A 17748-nucleotide genomic window follows, 5' to 3' on the forward strand; every position below is an offset into this window, starting at 1 on the left:
AACGAGTGAAACCATCTGGAGTTTTCTTTGTGAGAAGGTTTTTGATCGCTAATTCAGTTTCTTTAATAGATACAGAGCTACTCAGATGCTCTGTTTCTTCTCAAGCTGGGTTTGGAAGCTGTGTTTTTCAAGAACCTTGTCTATTTCATTAAGTTATTGAATTTATTGGCATAAAATTGTTTGCCGTATTCTATTACTTTCTTTATAATGTCTGTAAAATCTGTAGTGAGATCCCCTCTTTCATTCCTGATTTTGGTAATTTATACTCGCTCAAGCTCTTTGTCTTAATCAGTCTTGCGAGGGGCCAGAAGTACAGCCAGAATGCTCCTTAGAAGCAAGGAGGCGAGACTTCATCTCACATACTTTGGACATGTTCTCAGGAGGGACCAGTCCCTGGAGAAGGACATCATGCTTGGTAAAGTAGAGGGCCCGTGAAAAAGAGGAAGACCCTCAACAAGATGGAGTGACACAGTGGCTGCAACAATGGGCTCAAGCATAACAGCGATTGTGAGGATGGCGGAGGACCAGGCAGTGTTTCGTTCTGTTGTACATAGGGTCGCTATGAGTCGGAACAGACTCGATGGCCCCTGACAACAACAACAATAAGGAACTTGTCATCTTTTCAAGGAACCAATTTTTGGCTTTGTTAATTTTTGGACAAATTACTTCAAGCCTTGCTGTTGTTAGTTGCCGTCAAGTTGATTTCGACTCATAGCGGCCGTATGTGACAGGAGAAGTGTCCCACGGAGTTTCTAGGCTGTAATCTTTACAGAAGCAAATTTCCACATCTTCTCCTGAGAAGCCACTGGGTGGCTTCAAATGACAACCTTTCGGTTAGCAGCCAGATGCTTAACCATGGCACCACCAGGGCTCCTTCTTTAAGCCTTGGAGGGCTGTTATGAAGATCAAGGAGTTTGCGTACCTAAGAGGCCAGGCAAGCTATATGCTAGGCACTAAACAAATGTTCCCTTTCCAGCAGCCACCTCTGACCTGCACACGTTGTCCTGTGTGGAACCCAAGAAGACAAGTACAAGGAGGTTCACTGCAGCGCTATTCGTAGCTCCAAAGAATTAGAAAAAAACCACTGGCCAAATGGAACGCAGTAATTCATGTGCTGGCATACCATTCGGTAGTTAAACAGAATGATCTGTTGAACAAGCTGAACTTCATTTTTTTCACCCTCTGCTCCTTCAGGCCTGCTTTCTGGACCTGTTATTTCCTGCTCCTCGTGAAATTTTGGGCAGTACCATAGCTTTCCCTTTTAATCACAAGAACGGTCCCATTTTAGCAATTAAAAGTCCCATCCAATCCCAAACTCTTCATTTCGGGTTTCTCTCTTCCCTCAGCCAGGACCTTCCCCAGCCCTGGAAGCCTGGAATGGGGGGGAGGGTGTGGCCAGCTTTTTTTTTTTTTTCATTGCCTCTTCTACCGGCTGCTGCTCTGGGTCTCTGCAGACGGAGGGGGTTGGCAGACAAGGTTTGGGCCAGGAAAGGTCCCCTCTGCCTGGGACTGCAAAGTTATGCCTCAGGTTGCCGATAAGAACGCAGATGGAGCATTCGCTGGAGAAGACAATCTGGTGGTTCCTCAGAAAGCTAAATCTAGAGTTACCACATGACCCAGCAATTCCACTCCTAGGTGTAGTCAAACCTGCGAAAGATGGAACCCGTGTAAGGTGGAAACCTGTCATAGAAGGAAAATTCAAATATTTTCCACTAATAGCAATAGAAATGTGGTAAGATTACACCCTGACCAAGTGGAAAACTTGCAAGACCCGGAAAAACAAGGCAGTCCCACAGGTGTCACTGTGTCTACCCAAGAGAAATGAAAATATGTCCACACAAAAATGTGTACGCAAATGTTTATAGTGGCATCAGTCATAATAACCAAAAGGTAGAAGCCCCCACAAATGTCCTTCAACTGATGAATGGAAACAAATTGTAGTCTATCCATGAAATGGAATAATAAAACCCAAACCCGTTACTGTTGAGTCGACTCTGACTCATAGCAACCTCATAGGACAGACGAGAACTGCCTCATAGGGTTTCCAAGGAGCGGCTGGTGGATTTGAACAGCCGACGTTTTGGTTAGCAGCCGAGCTCATCAACCATAAAAAGGAATGGTGTGCTGATACATGCTATGATGTGGGGGAAAACCTTCTGCTAAGTGAAAGAAGCCAGGCACAAAGGCCACACACACGCTGTGTGATTCCTCTTATATGAAATGCCCACCATAGGCAAATCATAGAGACAGAAAGCAGATATGTGGTTGCCAGAGGTGAGGAGAGGGAGGAACGGGAAGTGATTACTTAAAGGGCATGAGGCATTGTTCTGGGGTGATGAAAACGTTTCTTAAATTTATTTTATGTTTTTTGATGTTGTTGTTGAGAATATACACAGCAGGACATACACCAATTCAACAATTTCTACATGTCCAATTCAGTGACATTGATTACATTCTTCGAGTTGTGCAACCACGCTCACCCTCCTTTTCCAAATTGTTCCTCCCTCATGAACATCAACTCTCTGCCCCCTAAGCTTCCTGTCTAATCATTCAAGTTGCTGTTGTCAGTTTGATCCCATATAGATAGATCTTAAAAGAGCACCGTGCTCAAGGCAGACATTCTTTGCTAGTTAAGCTAAAGATGAAAAGTTTTGAAATAAGAGAGAGGTGGGTGTTGCACAATATTGTGAATGTTCTAAGTACCACCAAACTGTGCACTTTAAAATAGTTAATTGTTATATGAATTTTGCCTCAATTAAAAAAAAGACAAGAAAAAGGTATGTCCAAGGGGTCTTTTGGGCCCCATGAGTAGCTAAAGCTGGATCTTCCCTTGTGGATACTTTCGGGGTTCCTCACTCAGGGGTCCTTGTTCTGTCCTCCATCTGTGGCTTCCCTGAAATGACATGCCTTTTCTCTGGTCGGTCACTTCCAGCTGCCCTCCCCTCTTGTGGGGCCCCTTTACCCCTCCAGGTGTCCTCTGAGGTACAATCCCTTAAAGGATGACCCCAAACAAGCTGCCTTTGGCGGAGTCACCTCTACTACAAAGGACATTGTGCCCTTTGCCCTGCCCAGTGAATCCACTTGTCTTGGGTCTGTCACTGACACCATCAGAATTCTAAACTTGGCAACTGCCCGAACTTCCGGCCCTCACTTGCCAGGAGACACGTGTCAAGATCTCCACGTGGTCCCCTGGAGGACCCTCTCCCATTATTTACTCATTGACCTAATATCTATCGAGGGCCTGCCGTGTGCCCCAGGCCCTACTCTAGGCGCTTGGGGAGACTTCTGAGAACAAAACAGAAATCCCTGCCCTTGTGGTGCTTGTTGTTGTAAGGTGCCATCGAGGCAGTTCTGACTCATAGCGACCCTCCGTGCGTCAGAACGGAACACCGCCTGGTGCTGCGCCATCCTCACAATCGTTGTTATGCTTGAGCCCATTGTTGCAGCCACTGTGTCAATCCATCTCGTTGAGGGTCTTCGTCTTTTTCACTGACCCTCTGCTTTACCAAGCATGATATCCTTCTCCAGGGACTGGTCCCTCCTGAGAACATGTCCAAAGTATGTGAAATGAATCTCGCCATCCTTGCTTCTAAGGAGCATTCTGGCTGTACTTCTTCCAAGACAGATTTGTTCCTTCTTCTGGCAGTCCATGGTATATTCGGTATTCTTCACCAACACCACAATTCAAAGGCATCAATTCTTCTTCGGTCATCTTTATTCATCGTCCAGCTTTCACATGCATAGGAGGCGATTGAAAACACCATGGCTTGGGTCAGGCCCATCTTAGTCCTTAAAGTGACATCTTTGCTTTTTTTAACACTTTAAAGAGAGAGGTCTTTTGCAGCAGATTTTCCCAGTGCAATGCGTTGGTTGATTTCTTGACTGCTGCTTCCACGGTGTTGATTGTGGATTCAAGTAAAACGAAATCCTTGACAACTTCCGTCTTTTCTCCATTTATCATAATGTCGCTTACTGGTCCAGTAGTGAAGTGCTTAGGTTCTAGCAAAGGGAGCCAGACAGTGAACAGGAAGCCTGGCATACAAGTGCATTAGGTAATATGTTAGCAGGTGATAAGTATGGGAGAGAAAAGCAAGCAGAACAAGGTGGGGGGCCAGGATACACGAGGTGAGAGTGTCCGTTTTAAACTGTATGGGTAGGGTAGGCCTCAGTGAGAAGTGAATATCTTGAGCGAAGAGATGAACCTTGAAAACGTTATGCTAAGTGAAGAGGGGGTGAGTGACTGGGCCAGGCAGCTGCCTGGGACCAGCTGAGCACAGGGGAGAGCACCCGGAGCCACGTCCTTGAGAAGGGAGAGTGTGCCGGAGGAGGGACTGGCTTTACACAGGAGCATGGAAAGTCAGTTTTTATTTTGTTTTTGTTTTTCAAAGCAATGTGCCTGCCTTGATGCTTAAAGAAAGAGACGAGGACGTGGCCCCTGAAAGTGCCCCTGGCTGTAGTTCTTGGCACAGTTCTCAGGGGCAGGGCAGCACTGCCTCAGAGTGCCAGGCTGGGCTCATCATGGGTCTGTGCTGTGACCCTGGGCATGTCACTTTGTGCTCCGGACCTCAGCTTCTGAGTCTACAACATGAGGGGGTGGGTCTAGACGGGCCTCAGGGCCTGTGAGCATCTGTGATTCCGCCAACCCCTCAGGAGCCCTTCTCCCTGCAGGAGGGGAGCACAGCCCTTCACCTGGCGGCCGGCCGGGGCCACGTGGCTGGGCTGCAGCGACTGGTGGATCTCGGGCTGGACCTGGAGGAGCAGAACGCAGTGAGTCACCCGCTGCAGGCTGGCCACCCTTCCAGGCTCTGGCCTGGGGGTGCAGAGACATGTGACACTCACTTGCTCCCTGCCTTTGAGAAACTCACAGCCCATAGCGCAGTCTGATTTCCCCCTTGTGGAGACCCCAAAGCCAGGATGCTGAAGACATGTTCCCTGACTAGCAGCCACCAGGAAAAGACAAGGCTCTGGGGCCAGAGGGGCATCGGGCGTGACGATTACCAAGAAGGGATACGCATAGTGTGTGCTCAAAGAAGTGAAGTCACCATGGCCAGGATGGGCAGGGACGGCTTCCTGGAGGAGGAGGGAATGGGTGGAGAGCAGGGGTGAGGCGGCTTGACAGGTGAGGAGAACATGAGCAGAGGTGTGGAGGGAATGTACCACGTGCTCCACAAAGTGAGAAAACCAGGGTGGAGCTCAAGGTCATGGTCCTCGGTAGAAGAGCTGTTGAGAACTCAAACCCCCGGAGCCATGCTAGGGGCGTCCTCTCACCTCGGGCTTTGCCCTCAACCCTGTATGTTTCAGGAGGGCCTGACTGCCCTGAACGCTGCTGCTGAAGGGATCCACCCTGCCTGCGTGCACATCCTCCTCAGGGCTGGGAGCTGCGTGAATGCCCTCACCCAGGTAGCCAGGCCTCCTCGTGCCCGCCATCTGCCCTTGGCCACCAAGCCAGAACCGTGGCAGCAGTAACTGCCACAGCGATTCCTGAATGTTGAGCGAATAGAGGCTTCGAGGCAGCAAGCCCAGGTTCTGGTCCAGGCTTCTCCACTGCTGAGCTCTGTGACCTTGGGCAAGTTACTTAACCTCTCTGAGCATTGTTTCCCAACCATAAAATGGGATTGATATGTGCTTATTTTTTACATGGCTGTGAGGATTGAATACCTAGCCCAGGGCCCAGGACATAGCAGCGACTCAATACCTCTTGGTACTGTCTTCTTCTTGTCTGGCACTTGATAGGTGACAAAGCCCCTTCATGTCTGTTGCCTCATAAAAATATCCCCCATTTTATAGACAAGGAAACTGACGCTTAGAGAGCTTCAGTGGCTTTCTCAGGGTCACAGAACTGGGAAGAAGGGAAGCTGAGTCTCAAAAGCCTGTTTCCCTGACTGTGGAACTCCTGGCCTGGACGGTGTGCCGCGGCCAGCGGTGGAGGGTCCTTTTACGTGGAGGCCCACCTGTGCCGTAGCCATCCGAGCCCACAGAGCTGGGGCCTGGGGCATGACCCTGGGATGGGCTTCTCTCCCTCACCCTTGCGCTCCTCAGGTCTGATGTTAGAAATTCTCCTGGAAAGGAGGATTGTGACTTCTCTTTAGGTAAAGGCTGTCTTTTGAAATCAGTGACAAATAACTTTTCTTGGCTTGTTGAATGGCTTCAGGGGCTGGAAATTTTTATGTCTTGTAAATTTCAATAATAATAGCAAAATATAGCTTAAAAATCAACAGAGGAATTAAAATGACGTGCTACAAATATTTATGTAATACAAAAGAAGGCAGTCAAGGAAGAACCAAAAAGATAGAAGACATACAGAGAATAAATAGCAAAATGGCAAATGTAAATTCAATATTGCCAGCATTAAATCCCCCTGAATGTAAATAATAGTTTATAAGTCACAAAACACTTAATTTGCAAAACTCCCCTGGGGAAGCGACCGCCCCAGGGCAACTAGCTACTGCCCTTCTTCAGCACTGTGTTGCTCCTTGGTGAGCAAGTCCCCTTCTCTCTGCCCAGCAGGGTATTAGGAACTGGGAGAGGGGGGCAAGAAAGTGAAATGACATGGCCACCTCCCTAACAGTAGCAGCGATGGAGGCGGGTGGGGGAAGGTCATGCCCAGCTGGGTGGTCCTGGGGGTTGGAGCTGCCCACGCACTGGGCCTCATGGCCCAGACTTGGCTGGAGGTTTCTGGCAGAGGCTACCTTCCATTTTGACACCAGATCCCCCCCATTGAGGTGTCATGCAGCAGGGTCTCTGAAGAGGGGAAAGCCCAAAGTGACGGCGTTTCCCACTGGAGGTGGACTGATTCCCACCCACCCTGTGCACTCTCTGATGGGACTTTTGTAGGGTGACCAACTCATCCTGGTTTGCCCCATTCTATCCTGATTTTAAAACTGAAAGTCCTGAGTCCCAGGAACCTCCTGAGTCCTTTTACTTGTGCCTCCAAATCCTTGATGTCTCCAGTCTCAGGGTTCAATGGGGATAATAGTCCAAGGGTGGTTGTGAGACTCAAAGGGAATGATGAAGCCCCAAGTGCTCTGTAAACCCTGTTGTGAGGGGTCCTCATGGCATTGCACTGATGCCTGTTTCCCTCTAGAAAAAGCTGAGCTGCCTTCACTACGCGGCCCTCGGTGGCTCCGAGGACGTGGCCCGGGCCCTCATCCACGCAGGAGGCTGCACCAACGTGGCTGATCATGTAAGTGTGGGGCCTAGATTGAAGGGGGTCTCCACTGGAAAGTCTTCCAGTGATCCTGCTGGTGAAGCACAGCAAGGAAGGACAGGCACTTCGGGCCCTTGGTGTTGGGATGGGGCCAGGACTAGCAGAGTTGGCAACACCTGGGAGAGTGAGCAATGTTCTAGCTGGAACAGGATTAGAAACCAAGCTTGCATTTCCTCCCAAGTGGATTATCTGTATTCTCCACTCAGTTAGCCATTGGGTCTTATTGATGTTCTTTTATATTACAGATAGCAGTACCCTCTAAGCTGTTAAATTTTTTCCTATTATAATATGTTTGGTACACAGGAAACAGTATAGCCTTGTAGCTAAGACATGGACTTTGGTGTCGGGCAGCCTGGCTCTGAGCTTTAGCACTGCCATTCATGAACTGAATGACCTTGGGCAAGCTGCTTAGCCTCTGGTTCCTCGTCTGTGGGGGCTATATTATTCCCGCTGGATAAAATGAGGAAAACGCTATTGTTTGGTTGCCTCCAGCGTGGGAGTCAGTAGAGCCGATACTCTCAAAAAGTTAGAGTTATTATATCATCTGATGCGAAAATTCCACTCCTACAAATATACCCAAGAGAAATGACAACATATGTCCACACAAAATCTTGTACACAAATGTCTATAGTGGCATTAATCATAATAGCCAAAAGATGGAAACAACCCAAATGTCCATCAGCTGATTAATGGATAAACAAAATGTGGTATGTCCATGTTGTTGTTGTTGTTAGGTGCCGTTGAGTCGGTTCTGACTCATAGCAACCCTGTGTATAACAGAACGAAACACTGCCTGGTCCTGCGTGATCCTCACAATCATTGTTATGCTTGAGCCCATTGTTGCAGCCACCGTGTCAGTCCATCTGGTTAAGGGTCTTCCTCTTTTTTGCTAATGGTGCAGTGATGAAGAACTCGGCTGCTAACCAAAAGGTTGACCGTTCGAATCCACCAGCTGCTCCTTGGAACCCCTACGGGACAGTTCTACCCTGTTCTATAGGATTGCTATGGTCAGAATCGACTCTACTGCCAATGAGTTTTTTGGTATATCCATACAGTGGAATATTACTCACCCATAAAAAAGAATGACATATTGATACATGCTACAACATGGATAAACCTTGAAAACATTGTACTAAATAAAAGATGCCAGTTACAACTGACCACATATTGTATGATTCCATTTATATAAAGTGTTCAGAACAGGCAAATCTATACAGACACAAAGTAGATTAGTGGTTGCTTAGGGCTTGGGAGATCTGGGGATATGGTTGATAGCTAAAGGGTATGGGGTTTCTTTCTGAGGAATGTAAAGGTTCTAAAATTGACTGTAGTGATGGTTGCCAATACATGTGCAGATACTAAGTATATACATTGAATCATACACTTTAAAATAGTGAATTGTATGATACGTGAATTATTTGTCAATAAAAATGTTTTTAAGAAACTGACAAAGCAACTATCATGTCCTATCATTATAACTTCATAAATATATATATATTTTACCCATAAAAGTAGGAAGGACATAATCTCAGAATAAAAAATGGATTATTTAAATGAGACTAATTTATTAAAAAGAGAGAGAGAGAGATTGTAAGCAAAGTCAAAAGCCAAATGACAAACTGGAATCACAGATAAAAGGTCTAAGTCTTCCTAACATATATAGAGTTCCTACGATGTGTGTGTGTGTTTGCGATTGTAACAACTGTTCTTTACTCTTTTTATATTCAATATATGAGGGTGTTTTCCACAACAAATACAGATCCACGCCATCAAGTTTACTGGCTGTGCACCATTCCCTAGTATTTGTGTCACCACATTGTCTGGAGATGGGAGATGCTGCGGCAGCATCTCCACTTTGTCACTTACACTCAGGGGACCACAGGGGACAATTGGGGGTGGCCTCCTCCAGCCTTGAGAGAGGTCTAGGAAGAGCACTGAACTTGGAGTGAGATGTCTGCTCTGGTCCCGCTGGCTCTCATTTCTTCATTTCATACTTAGTTATTAGGCACCTACCAAGTTGCTGGGGGTAGAAGGTCCAATGAGACACAGCCCTTATTAACTATGTGCTCTGGAGCAAGTGGTTTACGTTTTCTGAACCTTTGTGTTTCCGTTTGTAAGGTGAGAGTACTAATAAGAATGCCAGCCTCTATACTTCCTGTGTTGCTGTGTGGATCCAACAAGACAGCAGAGAACCTTCAGGTGTTGCTAGAAGGGACCTGAGCAAACACTGCTTGCCAGATGAAGAGCACCAGAGGAGGGAGGTGGCTTGCCTCAGGTCACACAGCAAGTCCCTGGCACAGCAAGGTCTCAAACTTGGCTCTTCAGGTTCCCACCCACCTGGAGGATCAGTTCTGGGCTCCAAGGATTCAAGCTTTAGGGCTGTAAATGCCTCAGGCCACCCATGTAGGCTGAGAAGCGACAAGGGCCAAACATAGAAGCCCATACCCCTCCTACTCCCACCTCCCTGCACCACCCTGCAGCTGGGCGATCGTGATCTGTTTGTCTGTCCCCACAGAAGGGCGCCTCTCCCATACACCTCGCTGTGAGGCACAACTGCCCAGCCCTGGTGCAGCTCCTCATTGACACCCAGAGTGACCTGGATGCCACCGACAATGTAAGTGGCTCAGCAACCATCCTGGCCCCTAGGGAACCTCTGGTCAGCTTGCCAGATGGGCCGGGCTTGGCCCCAACTCGAGGAATTGCTTTTTCAGTCTTTAAAAAGCTGTTTGAATGTTTGTTAAAGGTAGCATCATTTTATTAACCACTTCCCTATTTTGAACCCTTTGGTTGTTTCCAAGTTTTTGTCGTGATATATATAACACTGCACGGGACATCTTCCTTTAACCTTTTCCTTTGATTTTTTTTCCTTAGGAAAATTCCCAGGGCAGGGGTGACTGGGGCAGTCTTGTGTAACAAAGTGGCTGCTGAGTCCTGAAGTTGTGGTCAGCCAGGAGCCCTTTGAAATCCCTGTCCCCACAATCCATCCTCCAGTCATATGAAACTCAGGGCTGGCAAGACTATGGAACCCACAAGCACTGGGAGTAGAAAGCAATTTGGCAGAATAGAGCACATACCTTCGAAATGTTATTTGCATTTCTAGGAATTGAGCCTCAAGAAATATATCAAAAACTTCATGCGAAAAGATGTTCATTGCAATGTATTTATCAGAACTCTATTTGAAAATGACCCTAATATTTAATAATAGAGAAGTGGTTAGATAAACTACAACACACACAGAGAGGGTATTATGGAGCTCTTAAAAACAGTGTTTATCAGAGTTTATAAAACATGTAAAGTGTTAGGTAGAAAAATAGGATGCAAAATGTATATACAGGACGATCTCAAATATATAAAACCAGCAAAGCAAAAAATTCTGCGTTAGAGAGAAGACTAGAAGAAATTACGGGGTTGACTTAGAGTGGTGGGCTAGTGAGTAGTTTTTCTTTCTATTTCTTTCTTTCTTCTTTTCCGTGTTCTCCAAGTCTTCTCTGGTGAGTATTGTATTTATGATTAAACCCAGCCCCCACCCCCAGCTTCTTACAGAAACTTTGCTAAGGCCCAGTTGGGAGTCTCCCTACTTTGGTCTTGGCCTGGCTTGAGCCACAGGTCACCCCTACATGCTTTTCTGCTCACCTGTGCCCTCCACTTCTTCCCCAGAGGCGGCAGACGCCCCTGCACCTCGCCGCCGAGCATGCCCGGCAGGACACAGCAGAGATGTTCCTTGTCGCTGGGGCTAACTTACACATGAGAGAGAAGGTACCTCTGCTCACCCCTCGTCTCCCTTTCAAGCTTCCATGGCTCCCTCTTTGGAAAAGGCCCTGATGCGAATGCCTACTCCATACTCCCTGTCCGAGTGTTCAAGGCCTCTTTATCCGTTTATATACTAGCGCAAATGTAGCCTCCTCCAGGAAGCCCTCCTGCCCCTCCACCCCCTGCGCTCTCTCCTCTGAGGTCCCTCAGCACTTGGCCCTTCTGCTGGTCTGGGTCTGTGGTTTGGCTGTTTTCTGTTTCATGCCTGTCATCAGACTGTGAGCTCCTCGAGTCACCTGGTGGTGGGGGTGGGGGGGGGGGGGGATGGAGATACAACACACCACCACTCCACACCCCGTACACGTGGGGCAGGTGGGGAGAAGCTTGCCGGGTCATCGTGCCGCTCGGGTGGCTACCTCCTCGGCAGGCCAGAGGACGGGAGAGGAGCTGAAGATTTGGGTTCCTTGAGGTTGGGGAGGTCACAGGCTCCTGAGGGGAAGGGCGCTTGTACACGTGGCCCAGACAAGCCCACCCTGGGACAGAGGGATAAAACTGAGAAGGGCAAGGAGCAGGGCCTGAGGCTGGACATGGGAGGGGACTCCCCGGCAGGCGTTGAGCTGGCCAAATGCAAAGAGGAGCTTCCCTTCTCATCGAAGGTCCCTGGAGGTGGCCGAGGCTGGCTGCACGCTGGAGGTCTGGGGGCCTGAGGAAAACCAAAGCAAACCAGCTGCCATCGAGTTGATTTTCACTCATGGTGACGCCACGTCTGTCAGTGTAGGACTGTGCCCTGGAGGGTTTTTGGAATGGCTGATTTTTCAGAAGTAGATCCCCAGGGCTTTCTTCCTGGGTGCCTCTGGGTAGACTCAAACCTCCAACCTTTCAGTTAGCCGCTGAGTGCGTTGACCAATGCACCCCCCAGGGACTCCAGAAGCCTGAGGCAAGGTGGGCAAACATGACTTAATAAGCCCAAGCCCCCTTCTCTGGGCTCTGGTTTCTTCATCTGAGAAATCTTACAGGGGGATGTTGAAGTACAACACTGACTGAAGTTCAGACTCGAAAGCTTCCTGCATTCTAGAAGAAACACAAGGGGTGGTTGCTAAAATCACTACCTTATTCTATGTATGACTTTTCTGTTGGAAACCACTTCCTTTGAGTCGGAGGGCCTGTAGCCAGTGCTAGAGGCCACCCCACACCCCTCCTCTAGGAACGCCTGGTGATGCTGCTGCTTCTTTTCACTCCTTACTTGCAGCAAGGAAAAACCGCCCTGGCAGTGGCTGCCCGCAGTAACCACGTCAGCCTGGTGGACATGATCATAAAGGCTGATCGGTTCTACAGCTGGCAGAAGGTATGGGGCCCCGCACCCAGTCTCTCTACGAGGCCAAGCAGGGGCTGCAGATCGGACCTTGAACCCCAGCCCTGACCAATTCTGGGGCCCCTCAGTTTCCTCATGGGTCATAGTCCCTGCCTTACCTACCACCCAAGGTTTGTGAGGCTCTGGAGATGGGTGAGCATCCAAACCACACTGAAACTAGGCTGGCTGAGGCCCTTGCCCCTGTGGAAATACTCCTGGATCCTTCTGTAACTCCTGGTTGATGAGTGAATGAATGAATGCACACGTGAACGAATGAGTGTGTACATGCCTGCATGAATAAAGAGGTGGCAAGTCGCTTCTGCCTCACGCCGCCTGCAGGTGAGTGGAAATGCTGCTTGGGATGTTGTGTTCAGGCAGGGGTGGATTAACCAGTATGCCCAGGATTATAGTAAGCAAGGAACACACAGGTTTACTGTGTTTACTTACTAATGTGTAGTGCACAGTTTCACATGGTGAAAAACAGGTGAAGTTGTGCACTACACATTAGTAAGTAAACACAAATAAGCCCATGTGTACCTAGCTTATTGGGTAATCCATCCCTGTCAGTTCAGGCAGAAGGAAAGCATTCTGGAATCGATTAGTGATGTCTGCTATGGGACTAGGAAAGATGATGACCACATATAAGGTCACCAATTTGCTATTCGTGTTGTAGGCAATTAGAGGTGGGATGGGGGAGTTTTTTTTAGCGTCCTTTGTAGTGGTTAAGAGCTATGGCTGCTAACCAAGAAGTCGGCAGTTCGAATCCACCACGTGCTCTTTGGAAACCCTATGGGACAGTTCTACTCTGTCCCATAGGGTCACTATGCGTTGGAATCGACTAAATGACGACGAGTTTTTGGTTAGTTGTTTTCATAAACAAAAAATAATTTTTGCATTTACTTTGGTTTTTAAAATTAATATTAAGTTACATATGTAAAAACCTAGTCTTCCTTAAACTTTTAAATTCAATTTTATAAATCTTATTCTTTTTATACAGCTGGTAAATCAAGGGAAGCCTTTGACTGACAATTGGTCCCATGTTTAAACTTAATTAAACTACCTTAAACATTTTAAACTAAATGAATAATAGATTTTCTTTCTAAGCACTTCAGATGCTTCCTAAATTCTTAAATTATCATAGTAAATCCAATAAATCAAACCTATAAATAAAGTGAATCTAAAATATCTTAAACATTCCGATATTGTTTACAAACTTAGGATACTTCCCTTACCCCTCAATAAAAAGCACAATTCCAAAGTCAGTTGTGCAATAGCAAATTTCAATAGAAATCATATTATCTTCCACTGATAGGCTGTATTCTCTTTAACATTACAACCCTTTACATATGACAGATTACTCTTAACACCAAAATATCAATACTAAGAGTTTGATTAACTGACTCATCTTTGTACTTAATTGTAAACAGCTTCAGTGTTTAAAGGTCCTCCCCCTACACCCCAGACCAGCTCAATCAGAATCTCTGGGGTGGGATCCTGGCATCAGTACTTCCTAAAGCCTCCCAGATGATTCCAGTGTACAGACAAGGCTGAGAACACTGCCTAAGGGAACAGTTTAATCTCCCCAGGTAAGAGCCCAGCTTGCCTAGTGGTTGACATCATAGATTACTGGCCAGAGACTGTTGACCAGGATGCAAGAATTGTTGTTACAGACACCAGGTGTCTCACCCTGCACCTTTTAACAACCAGAACCCATGGCTTAGGCTCTCCAGGGCTTAATTTATACTATTACATAATTCTTTCGTCACCTCTCATTTTATTGCCTGCTTTGGGTAGAGTTTTTATTTTTTTATTGTGCTTTAAGTGAAAGTTTAAAATTCAAGTCAGTTTCTCATACAAAAATTTATACACACATTGCAATGTGACCCTAGTTGCTCTCCCTGTACTGTGACAGCACACTCCTCCTTTCTACCCTGGATTTCCTGTGTCCATTCAACCAGCTCCTGACCCTGTCTGCCTTCTCATCTCACCTCTGGACAGGAGCTGCCCATTTAAGTCTCATGTAGCACACTCCTCACAAGTATCATTTTATGTCCCATAGTCCAGTCTAATCTTTGTCTGAAGAGTTGGCCTCGGGAATGGTTTCAGCTCTGGGCCAACAGAGAGTCTGGGGGCCATGTCTTCCAGGGTCCCTACAGTCTCAGTCAGACCATTAAGTCTGGTCTTTTTACTAGAATTTGAGTTCTGCACCCCACTTTTCTCCTGCTCCATCAGGGCGGTCATTGGTGGTAGCCAGGTACCATCTAGTTCTTCTGGTCTCAGGCTGATGGAGTCTCTGGTTTATGTCGCCTTTTCTGTCTCTCGGGCTAATATTTTCCATGTGTCTTTGGTGTTCTTCATTCTCCTTTGCTCCAGGTGGGTTGGGACGAATTGATGCATCTTAGATGGCTGCTCGCTAGCTTTTAAGACCCCAGGCACCACTCACCAAAGTGGGATGCAGAACAATTTCTTAGTAAACTTTGTTACGCCAGTTGACTTAGATGTCCCCTGAAAGCGTGACCCCTAGACCCCCACCCCTGCTACTCTGTCCCTCAAAGTGTTTGCTTGTATTCAGGAAACTTCTTAGCTTTTTGTTTAGTCCAGTTGTGCTGACTTCCTCTATAGTATGTGTTGTCCTTCCCTTCACCTAAGATACTTCTTGTCTACTATCTAGTTAGTGAATACCCCTTTCCCTCCCTCCCCACCCTCGTGACCATCAAAGAATGTTTTCTTCTGTGATTAAACCTTTTCTTGAGTTCTTGTAATAGTGGTCTCATACAGTGTTTGTCCTTTTGCTACTGACTAAATTCACTCTGCATAATGCCTTCCAGATTCCTCCATGTTATGAGATGTTTCATGGATTCATTGTTGTTCTTTATCGTTGGGTAGTATTCCACTGTGTGGATACACCATAATTTATTTATCCATTTGCCCATTGATGGGCACCTAGGTTGTTTCCATCTTTTTGCTATCGTGAACAGTGCTGCGATGAACATGGGGGTGCATATATCTATTTGTGTGACGGCTGTTATTTCTCTAGGATATACTCCAAGGAGTGGGATTGCTGGATTATATGGTACTTCTAAGGGTAGAAAGAGTTCTTTAACCTCACCCAGGTTGCTTTACTCAGAATGCTCCTTAGAAGCAAGGATGGCGAGACTATGTCTCACATACTTTGGACGTGTCATCAGGAGGGATCAGTCCCTGGAGAAGGACATCATACTTGGTAAAGTAGAGGGTCAGCATAAAAGAGGAAGACCCTCAGCGAGATGGACTGACACAGTGGCTGCAACAATGGGCTCAAGCATAACAGCGACTGTGAGGATGGTGCAGGACCAGGCAGTGTTTCGTTCTGTACTACATAAGGTTGCTATGAGTTGGAATCGACTTGATGGCGCCTGACAACAACAACCACAGGTTGCTTGACTACTTGCTGGAATTCAACAAGTCTAGTGCCTGATTCTTGAGCTGCCTGGTTTGGGCCACAGCTGCTGAGGCAACTCTGTTGATATCCATGCTGTTAGAACACAGAAAAAAGGGAGGCATCTGACCAGAGGAAGTGGGAAAGCTTCTGGGAAGAGGCAGCATGTGGGTGGTCTGTCGACTGTGGCAATGGGGCTGAGGGGCAGGGAGGTGAGGAAAGGAATTCGGGGTGGAGGAACAGTGTGAGCAGCTTGGGTTCCAGAGGTCAAGGCAAGGCATGGAGTCAGAAACCCAGACCCATGACAACTCCAGTTCCAGGCTGCCCAGTAGAGTCCGTAATAGGTAACAGGGCCCTGACCTTGCATTGCCCACATCCAGGATCATGAGGGTGAGCTGGGCAGGGATTTCCCCCAGACGGCTTCTGCACCGTTGGGATCTGCCCCACAGGACCACCTCTCATACAGGGACCCCAGTGACCCTTCTGGAAAGAGCCTGACCTTTAAGCAGGACCACTGGCAGGAGACGCAGTAGCTGCGCTCCGTGCTGTGGCGACTAGCCTCCAGGCACCTGCGGCCCGATGAGTGGAAGAAGCTGGCATATTCCTGGGAGTTCACTGAGGCCCACGTCCACGCCATCGAGCAACAGTGGACAGGTACCACCTTGCCTCTTCCCATCCCAGATCACCCAGCTGAGCAGAGGAGTGGGGGTGCTTGAGGTGTGTTCAGTTTTCTCTGCTTCTGGGGAAAGAGCCTATGTAACCCACAGCCCAGCCACATTAAGCTCCCGCCGTCACCACGTACTTATCTGAAGGCCTTGGGCTAGGTGCTGGGGTATAAAGAGCGGCAGCATGGCTCGATGTTTGAGACTCTGGGCCCAAGTCCGACAGAGCTGTGCGGGAGGCAGGTCTACCCGTGCCCAGCTGTGTAGCTTCCAGCAGGTCACTCATCTCCTCATTGTAGTACATCAGGTGTGTAACACAGTGCCCGGCACCATACGTGAGAACAAGTCAAACAGGCTCCACCGTCTACAAGCCCACAATCTGGACCAAAGAAAACTGCCCTGTCAAGGGTAGCACCATGAGTAAGTGCCTGCTAAGGGCCCAGAGCAAGACACAGAAAGTCAGAGGAGGCAGTGAATGGACTTACCTGGACCTGGTGGCTGTCCCCGAGCACATCTGTGTCCCTACCACGGGGAAAGCCCAGCCTGGAGAGCAGACCTAGTCACAGAGTTTAATAACAAGTTAACCCCTACCACGGGGTTAACTGTGAGCAACAGTTTCCAAACATGGCTGCACACTGAAATCATTCAGGAAGCTTTAACAAACCTCAGTACCTAGGTTGCACCCAGACCCAAGTACATTAGAACCGCTGGGGGTGGGACCAAGGTGTCAGTATTTGTATTTCCAAAGAGCAGTCAATGTTGAGGCCCCCTAGTGCAGAGGGAAGAACATAGCCAGCTCTGTCTCTGACTGAGCAGTTTTCTCACTTGTAAACTAGGGCCAATAGCATGCAACCCCCAAAAAACAAAAACCCATTGCCATTGAGTTGATTCTGACTCACAGTGACCCTATATGACAGGGCAGAACTGCCCCGTATGGGTTCCAAGGAGCGATTGGTGGATTCGAACTGATGAGCTTTTGGTTAGCAGCTGAACGCTTAACCACTGTGCTACCAGGGCTCCAGTAGCATGCAAAGCATAGATTATTTGAGAAGCCAAATAGATAAAGTGTACAATCGTGGGCATCATGGTACCACAGAAATGAATGCGAGTTCTCTCTTCAGAGTGACATTAATGGGGCGATGGTGAATGTTTAGGAGAAGGCCTGGGGTTGCGGAGGTTCTAGACGCCCTGACACAAAGCCCCTGCCCCACCCCGTCTGAAAGGCAGCTCCTCTCTTCCCCTCACCCACCTCCGGGCTGAGTTCCGAGGCATCCAAGAGGGCCTGGTGAAGGGAGCCCTGGCCTCTCTCTCCCACCTGGGCATTCAGGAGGCCATGGGGTGGCATAGACACGGGCTCAGA

At 47.9% G+C, this 17748-nt stretch overlaps 1 protein-coding gene across 1 annotated transcript in view; it reads left to right on the forward strand.

The window, feature by feature from the left end:
- The window catches only part of ANKDD1A (ankyrin repeat and death domain containing 1A), a 39872-nt gene that overhangs the window by 20965 nt on the left and 1159 nt on the right, over positions 1 to 17748 (forward strand). Inside the window, 7 exon segments of the mRNA XM_023729720.1 lie at positions 4669 to 4767; positions 5302 to 5400; positions 7085 to 7183; positions 9723 to 9821; positions 10865 to 10963; positions 12207 to 12302; positions 16176 to 16380. Of these exon segments, the coding sequence (XP_023585488.1) occupies positions 4669 to 4767; positions 5302 to 5400; positions 7085 to 7183; positions 9723 to 9821; positions 10865 to 10963; positions 12207 to 12302; positions 16176 to 16380 (796 nt within the window).

The sequence above is a fragment of the Trichechus manatus genome, unplaced genomic scaffold (assembly GCF_000243295.1).
Source record: "Trichechus manatus latirostris isolate Lorelei unplaced genomic scaffold, TriManLat1.0 scaffold00030, whole genome shotgun sequence".
NCBI lineage: Eukaryota > Metazoa > Chordata > Mammalia > Sirenia > Trichechidae > Trichechus > Trichechus manatus.